The sequence below is a fragment of the Pleurodeles waltl genome, chromosome 11 (genome assembly GCF_031143425.1).
Source record: "Pleurodeles waltl isolate 20211129_DDA chromosome 11, aPleWal1.hap1.20221129, whole genome shotgun sequence".
Lineage (NCBI taxonomy): Eukaryota > Metazoa > Chordata > Amphibia > Caudata > Salamandridae > Pleurodeles > Pleurodeles waltl.
Window position 1 is genome coordinate 689172554 of NC_090450.1, and position 14255 is coordinate 689186808.

A 14255-nucleotide genomic window follows, 5' to 3' on the forward strand; every position below is an offset into this window, starting at 1 on the left:
ATGGCATGCTTCATCATCGGGCTCCTCATCAGGCCGGCACTGCAATGCCCGACAGGCCCCTCAGAAAGGCAGTGAAAACTAAGTCTGTGTTGATGCTTAAGTGTGAAGAAAGCGTATGAGATTGGGAAAGTGGATTAAAATTGGCTAAAGGTCCCTACACTATCTCTTTACTAAAGATTGTTGGGACCTATGCCAAGATTAAAAACAGGCAAGGGACTAAAAGCTGGAATATATTATCTGCGAGTCCCTATCAAACAGTCTGCGTGTGTGCTCCTACTACTAACAGACAACAATCTGTCTACATGTTTCACACCCCCATCAGTCCCTAAGGATCTAATATTGTTTAATTAGGACCAAAACAAAGAGAACCTAATCCTTACTTGGAAATGTGCCCAATATTAAGGTTTTCTTACACTAGTATGTCTCTGGACTTCCTCTGCTGGTGCCCCTTCCTCAAGATGGAGAGGGCCCCATGGAGTTTCATGGATTCTGCTCCATGGCCACGGAAGGGATAGGTGAATAGGCCTACAGCATCTCCAGTCACAAAATGTAGGAGCTGCAGAATCCACGTAACCCTATGGACACTTTAGTGAATAATCTATGGGAAGAGTAAAGGTCAAAAGGAAGTATCTGAATCTGGAAATGCCATCCACATACACAAAGGCTTGGAACCCTTTGTGACACTGGATGGACTGGAAAATTAAGATGTGCATCAAGCACATCCAGGAATGCCATGAAGCCTCCTTCCTTTACAAACAGAAGAATCTTTTGCAAAGTCAAGTTTGAACTTTACATGCAGTATGTACAAGTTCACAGTATTTAGATCAGAAGTGATTTGTACTCCCCCAAGGTTTCTAAACAAGATATAGAATAAAGTACACTACTTACCCCTTCTGATGACAAGGAACTAGGATTATTGCCTTCTTCAGTCATTTGTGAAGATTTTCCTGTAAAGCTTGCCTCTTTTAAGTGTTTTACTGGACCAGAGCCATGTAAATGAAATCTGGTGGTATAATCTGAAATAATAATCTCCTGGGTGATCTGCAACACAGACTGTGGTTAGATCGATCTTTTCCATTTTTTTTTTTTAGAATTCAACCGGAGTCGACCTCCCACTGGGTGCCGATAACTTTCCATAGCATGATCGTGACTTTCCTGCAGACTGACCCGCTCCCCCACTCTGTTGGGACCTGCCTTTCTCTGGAGGAAGCATATCCCAGCCACGTCCCCTTCCTCAAAAGGGCTAACTCACAGTCTTAGCTGGTACTCCAAAGACCTCAGAACAGCCAAGTGCCACTGCAAGCAGCTCGAGAGAAGGAGCTTCACCAACAAAGACCCAGCTGACAAAATCACCTACAAATTAGCACTCAACGTATGCCATCGCCAACTACCCAAGATGGAAAAAAAATCCCTGATGTTGCACAAAGAAGCTAACCCCAACAACAGTAATGAGCTCTTCTGCATATTCAAGGAATTCACTAACCCTGCAACAGTGACTAGCAACATCTCTCCCTCTCAGGACCTATACAACAGCCTCGCAGATTTCATCCACAACAAAATCTACAGAAGCCTCAACCCCCAACTCAAGCTTTAAGACTTTTTCGAAGGCCATACCTCCAAATACACGACCAACCCTAGGCTAACTACCTGGAACCACCTCACCACTCAGGACACCATCACCATCATGATATCCATCCACCTAGGGGCTCCATTCGACCCATGCCTTCATCATATCTTCAACTTAGGAGTAGCCAGGATTGGCCTCAGAATTCCTACCCTACTCAACACCTCAATTAATTCTGCCACCTTCCCAGAAGTCTGGAAGCACGCAGAAATCAAAACCCTGTTGAAGAAACTTTCTGCAGACCCCAACAAACTCATCTCCTTGCCACCTTTTCTGGCCAAAGTCATCGAAAAAACCATCAACAGACAACTGACCATCTACCAGGAACACAATCACCTCCTTGATGACTTGCAATCTGGATTGCACAGCAACCACAGCACTAAGATAGCCCTGATCGTGACCATAGTTGACATCCGGGTCCTATTTGACAAAGGCGAGACAGCCACCCTTATCCTCCTAGATCTGTCAGCAGCCTTAAATATTGTCACCCACCACACGCTCCTCCCCAGACTTCACAACATAGGTATCCTAGAGGCTGTCCTCGGGTGCATCGCCTCCTTTCTCATTGACAGTGCACCGTCCACCCTTCACCTCCAAACCAATCATCTGCAAAGTCCCTCAAGGAACATCACTCAGCCTATCCTCTCCAAAATCTACAACTGCCTTCTCACCAACATAATCAGATCCCATGAACTCAACATTATATTCTACACTGATGACACACAACCCATCTCTTCCTCTCTGAAAACTCCACCGCTGCCACAACCAACTTCCAACAATGCATGACAAGCCTGGCCAACTGGATGAGAATAACTGCCTCTAGTTCAACACAGACAAGACGCAAGTATTGAACTTTGGCAGCAACAACTTGCCCTGGGGCGCTCCTGGTAGCCCACAGAACTGGGGCCCACTCCAACCCTAGCTGAGCATGCCAGAAATCTCAGTATCATCTTGGACAGCAAACTCACCATAAGATACCAAGTCAACACAGTGTCATCCTACTGCGTCTTCATCCTGCTCACGTAACATAAGTTTTTCAAATGGCTTCTCCAAAACAGAGACTTACCATCACCCAAGCCCTTGTCACCAGTCAACTAGTCTGTGAAAACACCCTCTACAAGGGAATTGAGGCCCACCAAGTTCAAAGACTACAGACCATTCAGATGGCCACAGCAAGGCTTATCCTGGATCTCCCTCACTGTAACCACATCACTCCCACCTCAAAACAACTCCACTGGCCCCCGGTTCAGAAGAAATGCCAGTTAAAGCTTCTCACCCATGTGTTCAAGGCCCTGTAAGACTCCAGGCCCGCCTACATCAACCACAGCCTGAGATACCACATAACCTCCAGACACTTATGCTCCGCCTCCCTCACACTGGCCCACATCCCGGCAGACAACACAGTAGAGTAGGAGGATGCTCCTTCTGTTACCTCGCAGACATCTGTTTGACAGTCGTTGTGGAAATTCATTTTTGTCTAGATCTTGCCATTCTGCCTCCATGCCCTTCTTAAAAGTAGAATGTAATGCGAGAGTCTATGGTTTCTTCTATTCATTGATAAAAGAAATCATCACTTTCTTCTACACAGGAATTCTCAAGAAAATACTTCATCTTTAGTATGTTGTAAGACCTCCTTACATTCAGCCCACTGAATTAGTCTCCCTTTAATTTCCTCTTCTACATTTTCTTTCTCTTCAGCCTCCGGTGGCTACAACTGCGGCTTTTTACGAGAGGGGGCATTATCCCTTGCTTTAAACGCTGAAGTCATAGTCATGTGAATCATTTGCTGTATGGCTGCCAGACATGGCTTCAGCAGAATCTTCCCTTTAACATTGTCCTTCACAGTGTGTTTTTTTCCCTGCGTGTTAATCTGCTCCATTTGTCTGTATATCTAAATAACGTCTGAGCTGATACACAAACAAAATCCATGGATGAATCTACTTATTGTTGCTCTGGTAACAGTGTGTGCAATCTGCTGCAGCATTTACAAGTTATCTAGCAACAAGAGTAGATGCACGGACTAGGTCTGCATAACAAACAAAAAACAAGCATTTGCAATGCAATAGGTCTTGCATTTAGTTGAGTTGAAGCTATTGGTATTGTAAATGTATAACTGGACTTCTTTTGCCACACTAATTGGTTAACCCTGCCACATATTTTCGTCTGTTGTGCCACATAATTCCACTGGTCCTGCATATAAAATAAAGGGCTAGTAGGCCTACTGGAATATATTTTTAAAGAAGACCGTAAAAATACAAACTAATCCCAGGTGTAACGCAAGCTCCTGAACGGGTCCTTGTGGGAATAAAATGAAAATGAACGTGGCCTTCTGTAATTTAGCTGGTGCTTATGTAAAGAGCTCCACTACATTCGTGGAACTTCATGAAAAGACCTGCATGTGTCAACAGCAATTTGTAGAGATAAGGGCGAGAACCACGAGAGTGAAGCAGAGGAGAGATTGCTCGACCTAAAAATTATTGATGTGGGTATTGGCACAGCAGCAGGTTGACCTTAATAAACCTGTGCATGTGATATATAGCTGTCTAGTCACCAAACTTAGCTCTGGTATTGGGGCCGACTCCTTCCCCAACAGAGGAGTGAGCTGCTGGGGTTTATGTACACTCCACTATTACATAATAGGCTGTATGCTCACAACAACAGACCCTACTAATCCGGGCAATGTGGCAGACAAAAGCCATGCATGCGTTTGCAGAGTACTTAAGCGTGGTGCTGTGCCTTTGGGGCAGTCATAAATTCATTCTGGATTTTGTCAAGCAAGACTCAAAAACATGTACGACAAATGCTGAAGATTGTCTAATTACACTTATTTTACAAGTCAAGCTTTCATGCAGGTAGGTTAAACTGCAACCAAGTCAATAAAAGAGCCCCAAAACTAACAAACAATGCTGCGTTTCGAGCTAAAAAATGAACCCCAGCCCTACCCACAAGGAGGTGGCTTTCCCAGCCAAGAAAGTAATTGGGCAGTAAGCGCTCATTTCTGCTGAAATATCTAAGAAAGTATTACGAAACAATGTACAAAATTTTCTGGCATTATCGCCATACTGACTATAGACTCCACAAAATTGTTTGGAAAGTCATAATCCAGAGTTAAAAAGGCGCTGTGAAGCAATGCTTATACCAGATTGTGAATGTGGTACAAATGCGAATTAACAATAGCAAACAAGGACGGGGCTCTATTTTTATGAAGGCTTCTAACCCGAGAGAGTGCAGCCCTCCAGAAAGAAAATCAGATTTATTAAAGTGACAGTAACAGCAAACAATAAAATCCATTAAAAAATAAAATCTTCAAAAACCGGAAGCCATTCATCATTTTACAAATATTACTATTTGAGGCATGTTTATAGATTTTTAAATATAATACATAGTCATACTCGACTATATTAATGGTGTAATAAAAACCTGTAATTTAATTCAATTGTAGAAGTGTTTATAAATTACCTGCTTGAAACTGCGACAGAATACTGTTATTCCTACACGGCCGTATTCTGTTTTATATAAATAACCCATGGACCACTAAGTTTGGTAAGCTAGCACGCTTGACTTGTCCACTGTATCACTGTCAAAACCAGATTGTGCACTAAATAGCACAGGTTTAAGCTCTATGAAAAACTTTAAAGCACCATGGACGCCATAATCATGAGTGCCAAGAAGAGACAAAAGAAAAAGAAAAAAATATTAGTTTGCCTACAGTAAAACATATCAGCAATCATGCAATTATCCCTGTAACAGGGTTGGTGTCCAAGGCAGTAACCAAACCGCCCGAAGGGGGGACAAAGTGAAGTGTGGCACAATGGTTAGAGCGGCAGACCCTGAAGCTGAGATCTGGCCCGGGACCAGGGTTCAATTCCCACCTCGGGGGTCTTGGGCTCAATTCCCTTGGACCAGATAATTCTCGTCTGGGTGCCTAATCTAATTAATGGGTCCCACTCTGTAACTCTGGGCAATAGCTTGCTTAATCTCCACAACAGCCCTCACAGCGCTTGGATGCCTGGCTTCACCCTGGGGCTGTCCAGGAGTGGGCACCTCACAGGGAAAATGCCAGGAGGGGTTCCACAGCGGTATGCGTACAGCACCTTGAGACCCTAACGGGTGAGTAGTGCGAAGCTTACAGTTTACAAACGTAATTAATTTACTGATGACATCAACAAAAACACAAAGTGGGATGGCACAAGTTCATTTTTATGCAAATCATAGGAAGTGAAAGTAAGTCAGTCCAGTTGAAGGGATGGGAAAATACAATGAATTTTTACTAGGTGATTTTTCGGCTCACGGGAGAATTCGCTCATTACATAATGACTGTGGCAAGAAAGATTGACAACATTGTAATGACTGCAGTAGCATGGGCAAGAGGTATCGGCATGTTTCAAGAAGCAGAGCAATCGGCATTACATGGATGTAGTATCTCCAAAAGTCCTGAACAGAGCGAAAGTGCCAGTATGGGAATGTGTTCAGACTGAGAATGTTACAAGGCCTAATATGGTTAAGCCTCGGAAGGAGACCACATGTTTCTGCAAGAAGGAGACACTACTAACTGATTAGGGAAAAGACTGCTCCTGCAAGGATGCAGCTGAGCAACCGAGCAGTCATACTGGAAAGGGGGCAAGGAACTAAGGATTAGGAAAAGGGAAATGCAGAGGAAAGAGTGGGGACCCACTGTGCCCTTCCAGCATTTCCCACTCTGTTGTTCGCATCCCTGAACCTCGCTGGCATTTCGACTCCAATGCAACCTTCTATTTGCGATCATTGCAGGACTTTTTCCATCTCTACAGAGAAACAAATAAATTGTCTACTGAAAATGTTTGCAAGACAAGATTTCATGCCCCTTTTTTCTACCTCCACAGTCTTACTGTAATAGGAGATATGCATTTTGTTTTCAAATAAACAAATACAAGCAAAAGTGTTAACTTAATACATAACAAAACATGCCTTCTGTGGATTTTCTTTACTGTATTATAACGGAACTGCACGCACCCTCTTTTACCTGCAACAGGTCCAATAACAACTTCCGGGATTGCCTTTATGTATTTTGCAAGTGCGAATTGAGATGTTCGAGCATGTATGACTTTAAATGTTTTGATCTTGGTGCATGTTTGGTAGTCTGTGTAAACAACAGCTTATATGTTAGATGTAACCTTTGCATGAACAGTACAAAACCCAGACGTATTGGCTTTTTCAGTGGTTATTAGGCCTTCTTTTTCATTACAAGAGATTTTCCTTACTTTTGCATGGGAAGCATGAGGCAAGAAAAATAGAGTCCATGTGCTCTCGTACACAAATATAACTCCACCTGGAAACGAATTATTAAAAAAAAAAAAAAACACATGCCTAGTAGATCACTGAGAAGAAAAAGGCTTAAGGGTGGTGACCCCAACATGCTGTTTCACTGCTGTTGGCCCAACTTTCTAACCCTTCCCTTATACTTTGCCATTACTGTGTTGTCAGTTGTCTGTCTCTTACACTTTGTTATTTTCTCTCGCATCTTTCCCGATATTGCCTTTTGTTTATTCTTCACAATTATCATCTTGTTCCATGTTATGCAAGGTACAACTAGATATAATATTTCGGTTGGGGGTGGGGGGGGTTACTAACACAACATACCAACAAATAAAGGTAGGTCCAACACTTCAAACAATGGGGGGCAGGGGGGGGGGGAATCTATCCTTAGAGTCAGTACAATAAAGTTGAGTGCTAAATTGTGCATTTTAAACATACTGGTCAAAATCAATACAATTACAAACATTTTAATATATTTAACAATATTCATAGGCTATTGACTGAGGTCTCCGAAAAGACGAATGAGGGGTTTGACAACTAAAAATCTGCTTCTACAGATTTCAATACAAAGCACTTTAGAACTGGCTTTGCAAAGCTATTTCAAGACCGCGTTCCTTTTTCCAACTGCATCTGTGAAATGAGAATGGACTGATTAAATATTTTAATTTCATTTATAGAAAGAAGCCCCTACCTAACTGTTGATCAAAGGTACGTTTTCAGTCTTCTCATCAGGGCACTGCAAAATGTGTTCGTTTGAGGCCGCACACAGATACAGGTCTCAACATACTGAGTTTAGAGGATTAACACACCAAATTTCAGGATCTGTAACTGGCAAGTCACAGGAGGTTTGATTCTTAATGCCTCTTTCTTTCCTTATAATACTGAATAAGTGAGTGCCAATCAGCTGCACATTTTACTACCTGTTAATTTCTCAGTGAGGAATCTGTGCTATCCCAAATCAAAATAGGGTATTTGTTACTAGCACACCACATTGAACAGGTCTTATGAGATGACCGAGCTATATTCATACCGGAAGCCACCAGACCTTAAGAAACAGCAATAAAAGTAATTGCCTTGAGATAACGTTGCAACAAATTGTGCATAAGCATGCAATGGGTATAATTATTTTTTCAAGCTCCAGTACATCTAAAATGTGTGGACGATAGGCAATATCTGGTAAAGAGGTCACTACCACAAGAATACAAAAGTGAGGCTCTTAGTAGCATGTTATAATAACAACAACCATGCTTTCAATTGTGTTCTGAATCCACCATCCCATAAAGCGCTAAATCGACTAAAATATCAATATGGTTTTTAAATCCCGCAAGGGCAATGTGATTTATAAAATGCAGCATTTATTACAAGTGTCTCCAAAATTCATTTGAAATGAATGACCATATTTTCTATAGGGTTTGTTCCTAAATGTGTATACTAACTATAGCAAGTAGCCAGGCCTGGGAAGAGATAGTGGCAACCTGGAATGGAGCACAAGAGAGACACCATGATCAAACACTTGTCACTGTAAAACTGGAACAAGTAGTGGACAAAGTAGTGTTTTGTTTACGCAGTGCTTTTGCATTGGTATCGTATTATTCCCAATGTAAGAGTTATGCTACTGCTGACAAACCAAGGTTTAGTCTGCAGCAGACTAAGGCTATCAAACTACAATAGTTTGACAAAGCAGGACAGGGCAATACAAACGCTACACAATGGGGGGTGTAGGTGCATTTCCTCTATATAGACATCACTCGGGGGGGGAAACAAAAGCCATACAAGAAGGCATATTCTACATCTGTCTTATAATACACTGATTATTTAGGCTTTTGCTTTAGGTGCAGAGATCTGTTCTGGCTTCGCTGAGCTATCTCCCAGTCTAGCCATAGGTTAGGTGCCAGACACCTGAGCTATACCTCAGGTGACAATACTCTTATACTCTTATCACCAACAGACAAGAGCCACAACTCATCATTTATGCACAATTTACTCCACACTTGCCACCAGCCCAGAGTTTAGTGCCTGAAGGCACCCACTAAGTATATTGAAAACATATACCTGGAAGATATAATTGGAACGGAGGTTTTGCCTATAAAGTGCAAAACACCCCAAGGCATCTTGGTACTGAACTAGCAGCTATTTGGGTTCACCACACAATTATTGCATGCTTTGCATTTATTTCTTAGCATTTACTCCTCACAGATGTCCTCGGGTTTTTCTGGTGTAATGTGTCATGAGAAATCTGCAATGTGTGGTAACTGGTGCACAATTCAGAGTTCCAATCTGTGAGCAAACAACCATTTGAACATGGATTAGAATTCAAAACAAAACTTTGCATCAGGGTGTATATATATATATATATATATATATATATAAAGTCTGTCAGTTCACGGAAAACAGGGATTGGTTATGTCAATACATTTTTGCCTAGCTGTGTCAGGCCTCACAATGCTGAAGTCTATGTATGTTATTTGTATTATAGTTTTACTTATACAGCGATTAATACTCCTAATGCGGCATCAAAGAGCATTTGTGGAGAGGTAGCATGCTGCCTCAAAGTCCCAAAGATGGCACAGTGCATGTTTGTTGTGCAGCTTTCAACATCATACATGAAAACCAGTTATTTCCCGTTGCTATGGCTCTGTATGAATTTGAAGAAAAAGTGAGTGAGCATTAGCCTCTAACTTAAGAACACAAGAGTGTGAGTGCAGTCTGACCTGTTTGAAATGTTTGGAGCATGGATACGGCTGAAACTGTTGAAACGGTTATATAGGCATTGTCTGCAACCTATGGAGTAGTACGAGTATATGCAGTATGAACCACGTATAATATTGGACTAAGACAGTGCACAGAGATGAAGGGAACCACACTTGGGATGTGCAAACTCAGGGATTAAGGCAGTTATGAGCCCTAAGAGTGCGTCCAATCAACCTCAAAACAGTCTCTGTGGAAGGAAAAGTCCACATGAACTTCACAGTGCAACTGGGCTTACAGCACCAACAGTACACTTGCTTAAGGCAGCACCTGTGATCAGGAAAGCAGATAGGATCTGAAGGGCTGGGGCAATAATTCTAACTAGTGATAAAACCTAATGATAAAATATATATTCTATTACAGTTTCTGTTTGTATAGTGTCTGATGTAATGAATGGTTTTAAAGGCAACATCTCTGCAATATTAGCTTTTGAAGGGTAATGAAAGTGCTATATAAATAATAAAATACCACTGCATATTTCTATTACATTTGAATAAATTCTTGTAGTTTCTATTTGTTGAGATTAAAATGTGTGAACTATCCCTGCTGTGTATTTGTAAAGTGGTGGGATCCGATAACTAGTCTTTACATCATTTTTGATCAATTTCTAGGGAACTTTAAGTAACCCACTGTGGCCAGATTACAAGTTGAGCAGTACTTGTGGAGTTCAAACTCTGCACCAGTGAATAGATGGTACTGTGAGGTAACAACCCACCAGTACCATGAAAAAAGTTAAACTTCACAATGTTACTTAAACGGGAAATTACTTGAAGACTCAGATTTGCCAGGCTGAATTCCACATGTTAACCCCTTTTCCATGAGGTTTAATGCACACATTTACAACTTGGTCTGAGCAGTAGGTAAAAGTGTGCAGGAGCCTATGGCGGAGGCCAGTAAAGGGGAAGGTCTGGCATTTAATTTTTAAAGCACATTTTTATCTTACTGAATTTTATGTGTGGGCTTAACATACTTTTCATTTGTATAACTGCTGCTGAGCAGGGTTAGAAGCATTATGCACAGGGTTACTCTACTAAAAGTGTAAGATGAACCTGAAAATGAACTGGCACATATTTGTGTTTTTTTGTACATCATGCTATTTATGCAAGTGCCGCCAGAGCCTGAGGATTAGATCTGTTTATGATTATTAAAATGTTTTAGTGACACTTCTATTAATTTTAAGACCACTGTATTGTTAATTTATCTGAAACGGGATATTGTTTATTGTTATTTGGTTTGTTTGGCCTAATTGGCCTGATATCAAACCAATAAAATAAAACACAGAATACATATACGATACGCATATTGCCATCAACTGCCACAGTAAATATAACACGAAATTCCACATTTTACCAGATCTTCTACTCTAATGTACATTAAAGTGCAACATTTAACACTGTTAAAGACATCTTGGGGACTTTAAGATGACCTAGAAATGCATTCTGCTTCTTGATTACCAGTAGCTTTGTGGTTTGTAGCTCTCGCTTTCTGGCTTTTCATTTGCTGGCTTTAATTGCTTTAGGCTCTCCAGGTTCAGTTTGTTCCTCTTGTTGCATGAACCATGTTTTTTGTAACCTTCCACAAACTCACTTTCTGTTAACAGGCCTTTAAATCTTGCTCTTATCTTGTCATATTAGCTGTGCATTCAAAGACTGAGGTCAAATGTCAGGCGCTGTCTTCCCATGGCACTAGTTTACTTTTAATTCACCGACTTCAAAATGAGAGGATTTATGTGACAATCTTGCTGTATACTGGGGGTAGGAACCTTTTTTTTTTTCTAGAACACGAGAACATTTAAATGAAAATGTAAGTATTTCAGAATGATGAATGCACAAATAAAGCACATTTGTTGTTATTCCCGAAGTGTGTTGGAATTAAATACTTTAATATGATGAAAACGAATCATTAAACAAAGTAATGCAATTTCCACACATTTTCGATGGTGTACTGCATGGTTTTATTAGTAAAACTGTATGTCTGTGCAAATATAATGGTCTTTTCATATGAAAATATTTTGTCTGTTATGGCATTGTTTAAATACACTATTAATACTTCACTCCACACCATTGCCCTCTACTCTATACCACTCCACGCCACTGCACCCTACACCACTCCAATCTACGTCACTTCACGCTTTGCCTCTACTCTACACCACTCAATGCTATGACAATACATTCTTCAACACTCTATTCTACACCAATGCACTCTTCGCCACATCAGACTAGGTCACACCATTCTACTCCGCACAACTCCACTCTATGCCACTGTACTCTGTTATTCTGCAACACTGCCCTCTGTGCCAATACAATCTATGCCAATGCACTTTATTCTAACACAACTCTATGTCCCTGTGCTGTACACCAATCCACTGTATGCCATGCTAATCTACTCTGCACCACTGCACTCTGCTTACGCACTGCTCACTATGCCGCTCTACACCACTGCACACTACAACACTGCACTCTCTGCCACTGAACTCTATGCCACTACTCTACACCACTGCACTATACTTTACTCTGCACCACTCAAATCTAGGCCACTCCACTCTGCACCACTTCATTTTACGAGGCTGCATTGTACACCGCTGAATTCAATGCCACTGCACTCAACACCACTGCATCCTACGCCAATACACTGCAACACTCTACACCAATGTACTCTACACCAGTCCTCTACTCAATGCCACTCCAGTGTAAGCCACTCTACGTGACTGCACACTATGCCACTCCACAACACTCTACTCTTCGCCATCCCATTCTACAACACTCCATGTCACTCTCCTCAAGGGCACTAACTTTTAGCCGTGCTTGACCGGAAGTCGCGCTGGTGTACACCATGGCTAAAACACATTGGCAAACCCAATACCTCTTGCATAGGCGAGACCTACTGGCTTTACCAATGCATGTTTAAGAGTAGGCAGTGGTCACTTGAACCACTGCCTGCTCTTAAAAATATATATATATTTCAACATTCATATTGGGGAAGCGTTCCTAAAGGGACTCGTTCCCGTTTGCGATAAATTACCACCACCCTTGATATGTCGGTAAAAAAAGTAATGTTTTGTGACCTTAACTTGGTCGCAAAACATTCATACATACCACTGCGAATTGGAATGAGTAAAGGACGCCCTAACACGCCCCTTCCAAATACCTAATCGCTGGACTCAAATTGCGATTCAGTAACATGTTACCGAATAGCAATCTGGCTTCTGTAAATTAAAAAAACCTTTTTTGATGACCCACACCGCAAAACGGTTTAGTACATATGGCCCCGTGTTTGTTGAGTCACAGATTTTTTTGTAGTCTAGCTGTACGGACCTTAGCATAGGTCGGAGTTAGGGCACTCTTTACCTTTATTCCGACTTCCTCTCTGTCCTCCATGCAATAAACTCCCCCACGCGCCCCCTTGTTTAGATCTATTCCTATACTTGCACTATTGCTGCTATGCCATCTCCTTCTACTGCTGTCCCTCGCCGAGATATCTGCAATGTTTGTGCCCTCCTCCTGCCTCCGGTTTTCACCAGCGTCAAGCATTTGTACTGCTCTTGTGTTTCCCTGCTGCCCGTCTGCGCGTGCAGTCACAGACCTTCACCCTGAAGCTTCCCTGCTAACGCAAACATTATGCCCTCAACAGTGTCATCGGGCTGCTCCTACTCACCTATCCTCGTGGGTGGAGGTCGCACCCCCCGGGTCTCACAGATCCCCCGCTGGACACAGAGCACGACCCCGTAGAAAAGCAGTCTTCGAGCTCCCAGCATGGTTACACTTCGGGCAGCGCCCCAGGGACTGTCAGCACCTGCACTTCACCGGGGCGGTACTGGGGCGAGGTTGAGGAGAAACAACGCTACAGGCGTCGCTACAGAGCGCAGGGAAAGTGAATGAGGAAGAGAGCGCGGAGGAGGGCGGCTGCTCTGCCGCGGCATGGGGCGGGGCCTACCACAGGGGCCGAAGGGCGCAGGGACTGCTGGAACCCGGAAGTAAAATTCAGGCACGGAATATTTCACTATTACAGTTCGCCAATCTGCTTCCAACTGTTGTCTATATTCAACTATTCTCAAATTCTGTGTTCGTGACAGTACCTCAGCGCGTCTCCTCTTCTGTTCGGCATTTTATATTACTGTTTCACAGCTGTCGAAGTGTGTGAAAAGCATGAGAACTCTGATCATGAGAATAATGGGGACAGGTTCAACATAAATAAACACAACATTTTCTGTTAAAATTAGAGTGGCAGGGCGGAGCTAGGTTCACGGCACGTGCCAAAACGTAAAATTTCCTAGCTATCGTGAAGGAAATTTTCAATTCTATTAAGGACAGGGAGGCGAGGATTATGCAGATCTTTCTTCACTTTTTATTAACCCCTTCTGTGCCCAGGCTGCTGTGCCTAGGACGTAACCATTATGTCCTGTGCACAGAGCCCAGAGGGAGCGCTCTCGCTCCCTCTGTGGGGTTCCCCCCCACCCCCCCAAGTCAGGGATGGAAGGGGAAGCCCTTCCCCTCCCACCCCGACCCCCCCAACCCCCCCTGTGACGTCAGCGCGCGAGCGCGCGCTGATTAGTCACAGGGTCTCCCCCATCGCGCTGGAAGCAGAGCTT

At 42.7% G+C, this 14255-nt stretch overlaps 1 protein-coding gene across 1 annotated transcript in view; it reads right to left on the reverse strand.

Moving 5' to 3' along the window:
* Nucleotides 1-13597, reverse strand: part of PCYOX1 (prenylcysteine oxidase 1) — a 172730-nt gene extending 159133 nt beyond the window's left edge. Inside the window, exon 1 of the mRNA XM_069214208.1 lies at nt 13322-13597. Coding sequence (XP_069070309.1) covers nt 13322-13421 — 100 coding nt within the window. The 5' untranslated portion in view covers nt 13422-13597. The remainder of the gene's footprint in view (nt 1-13321) is intronic.
* Nucleotides 13598-14255: the final 658 nt, after the last annotated feature.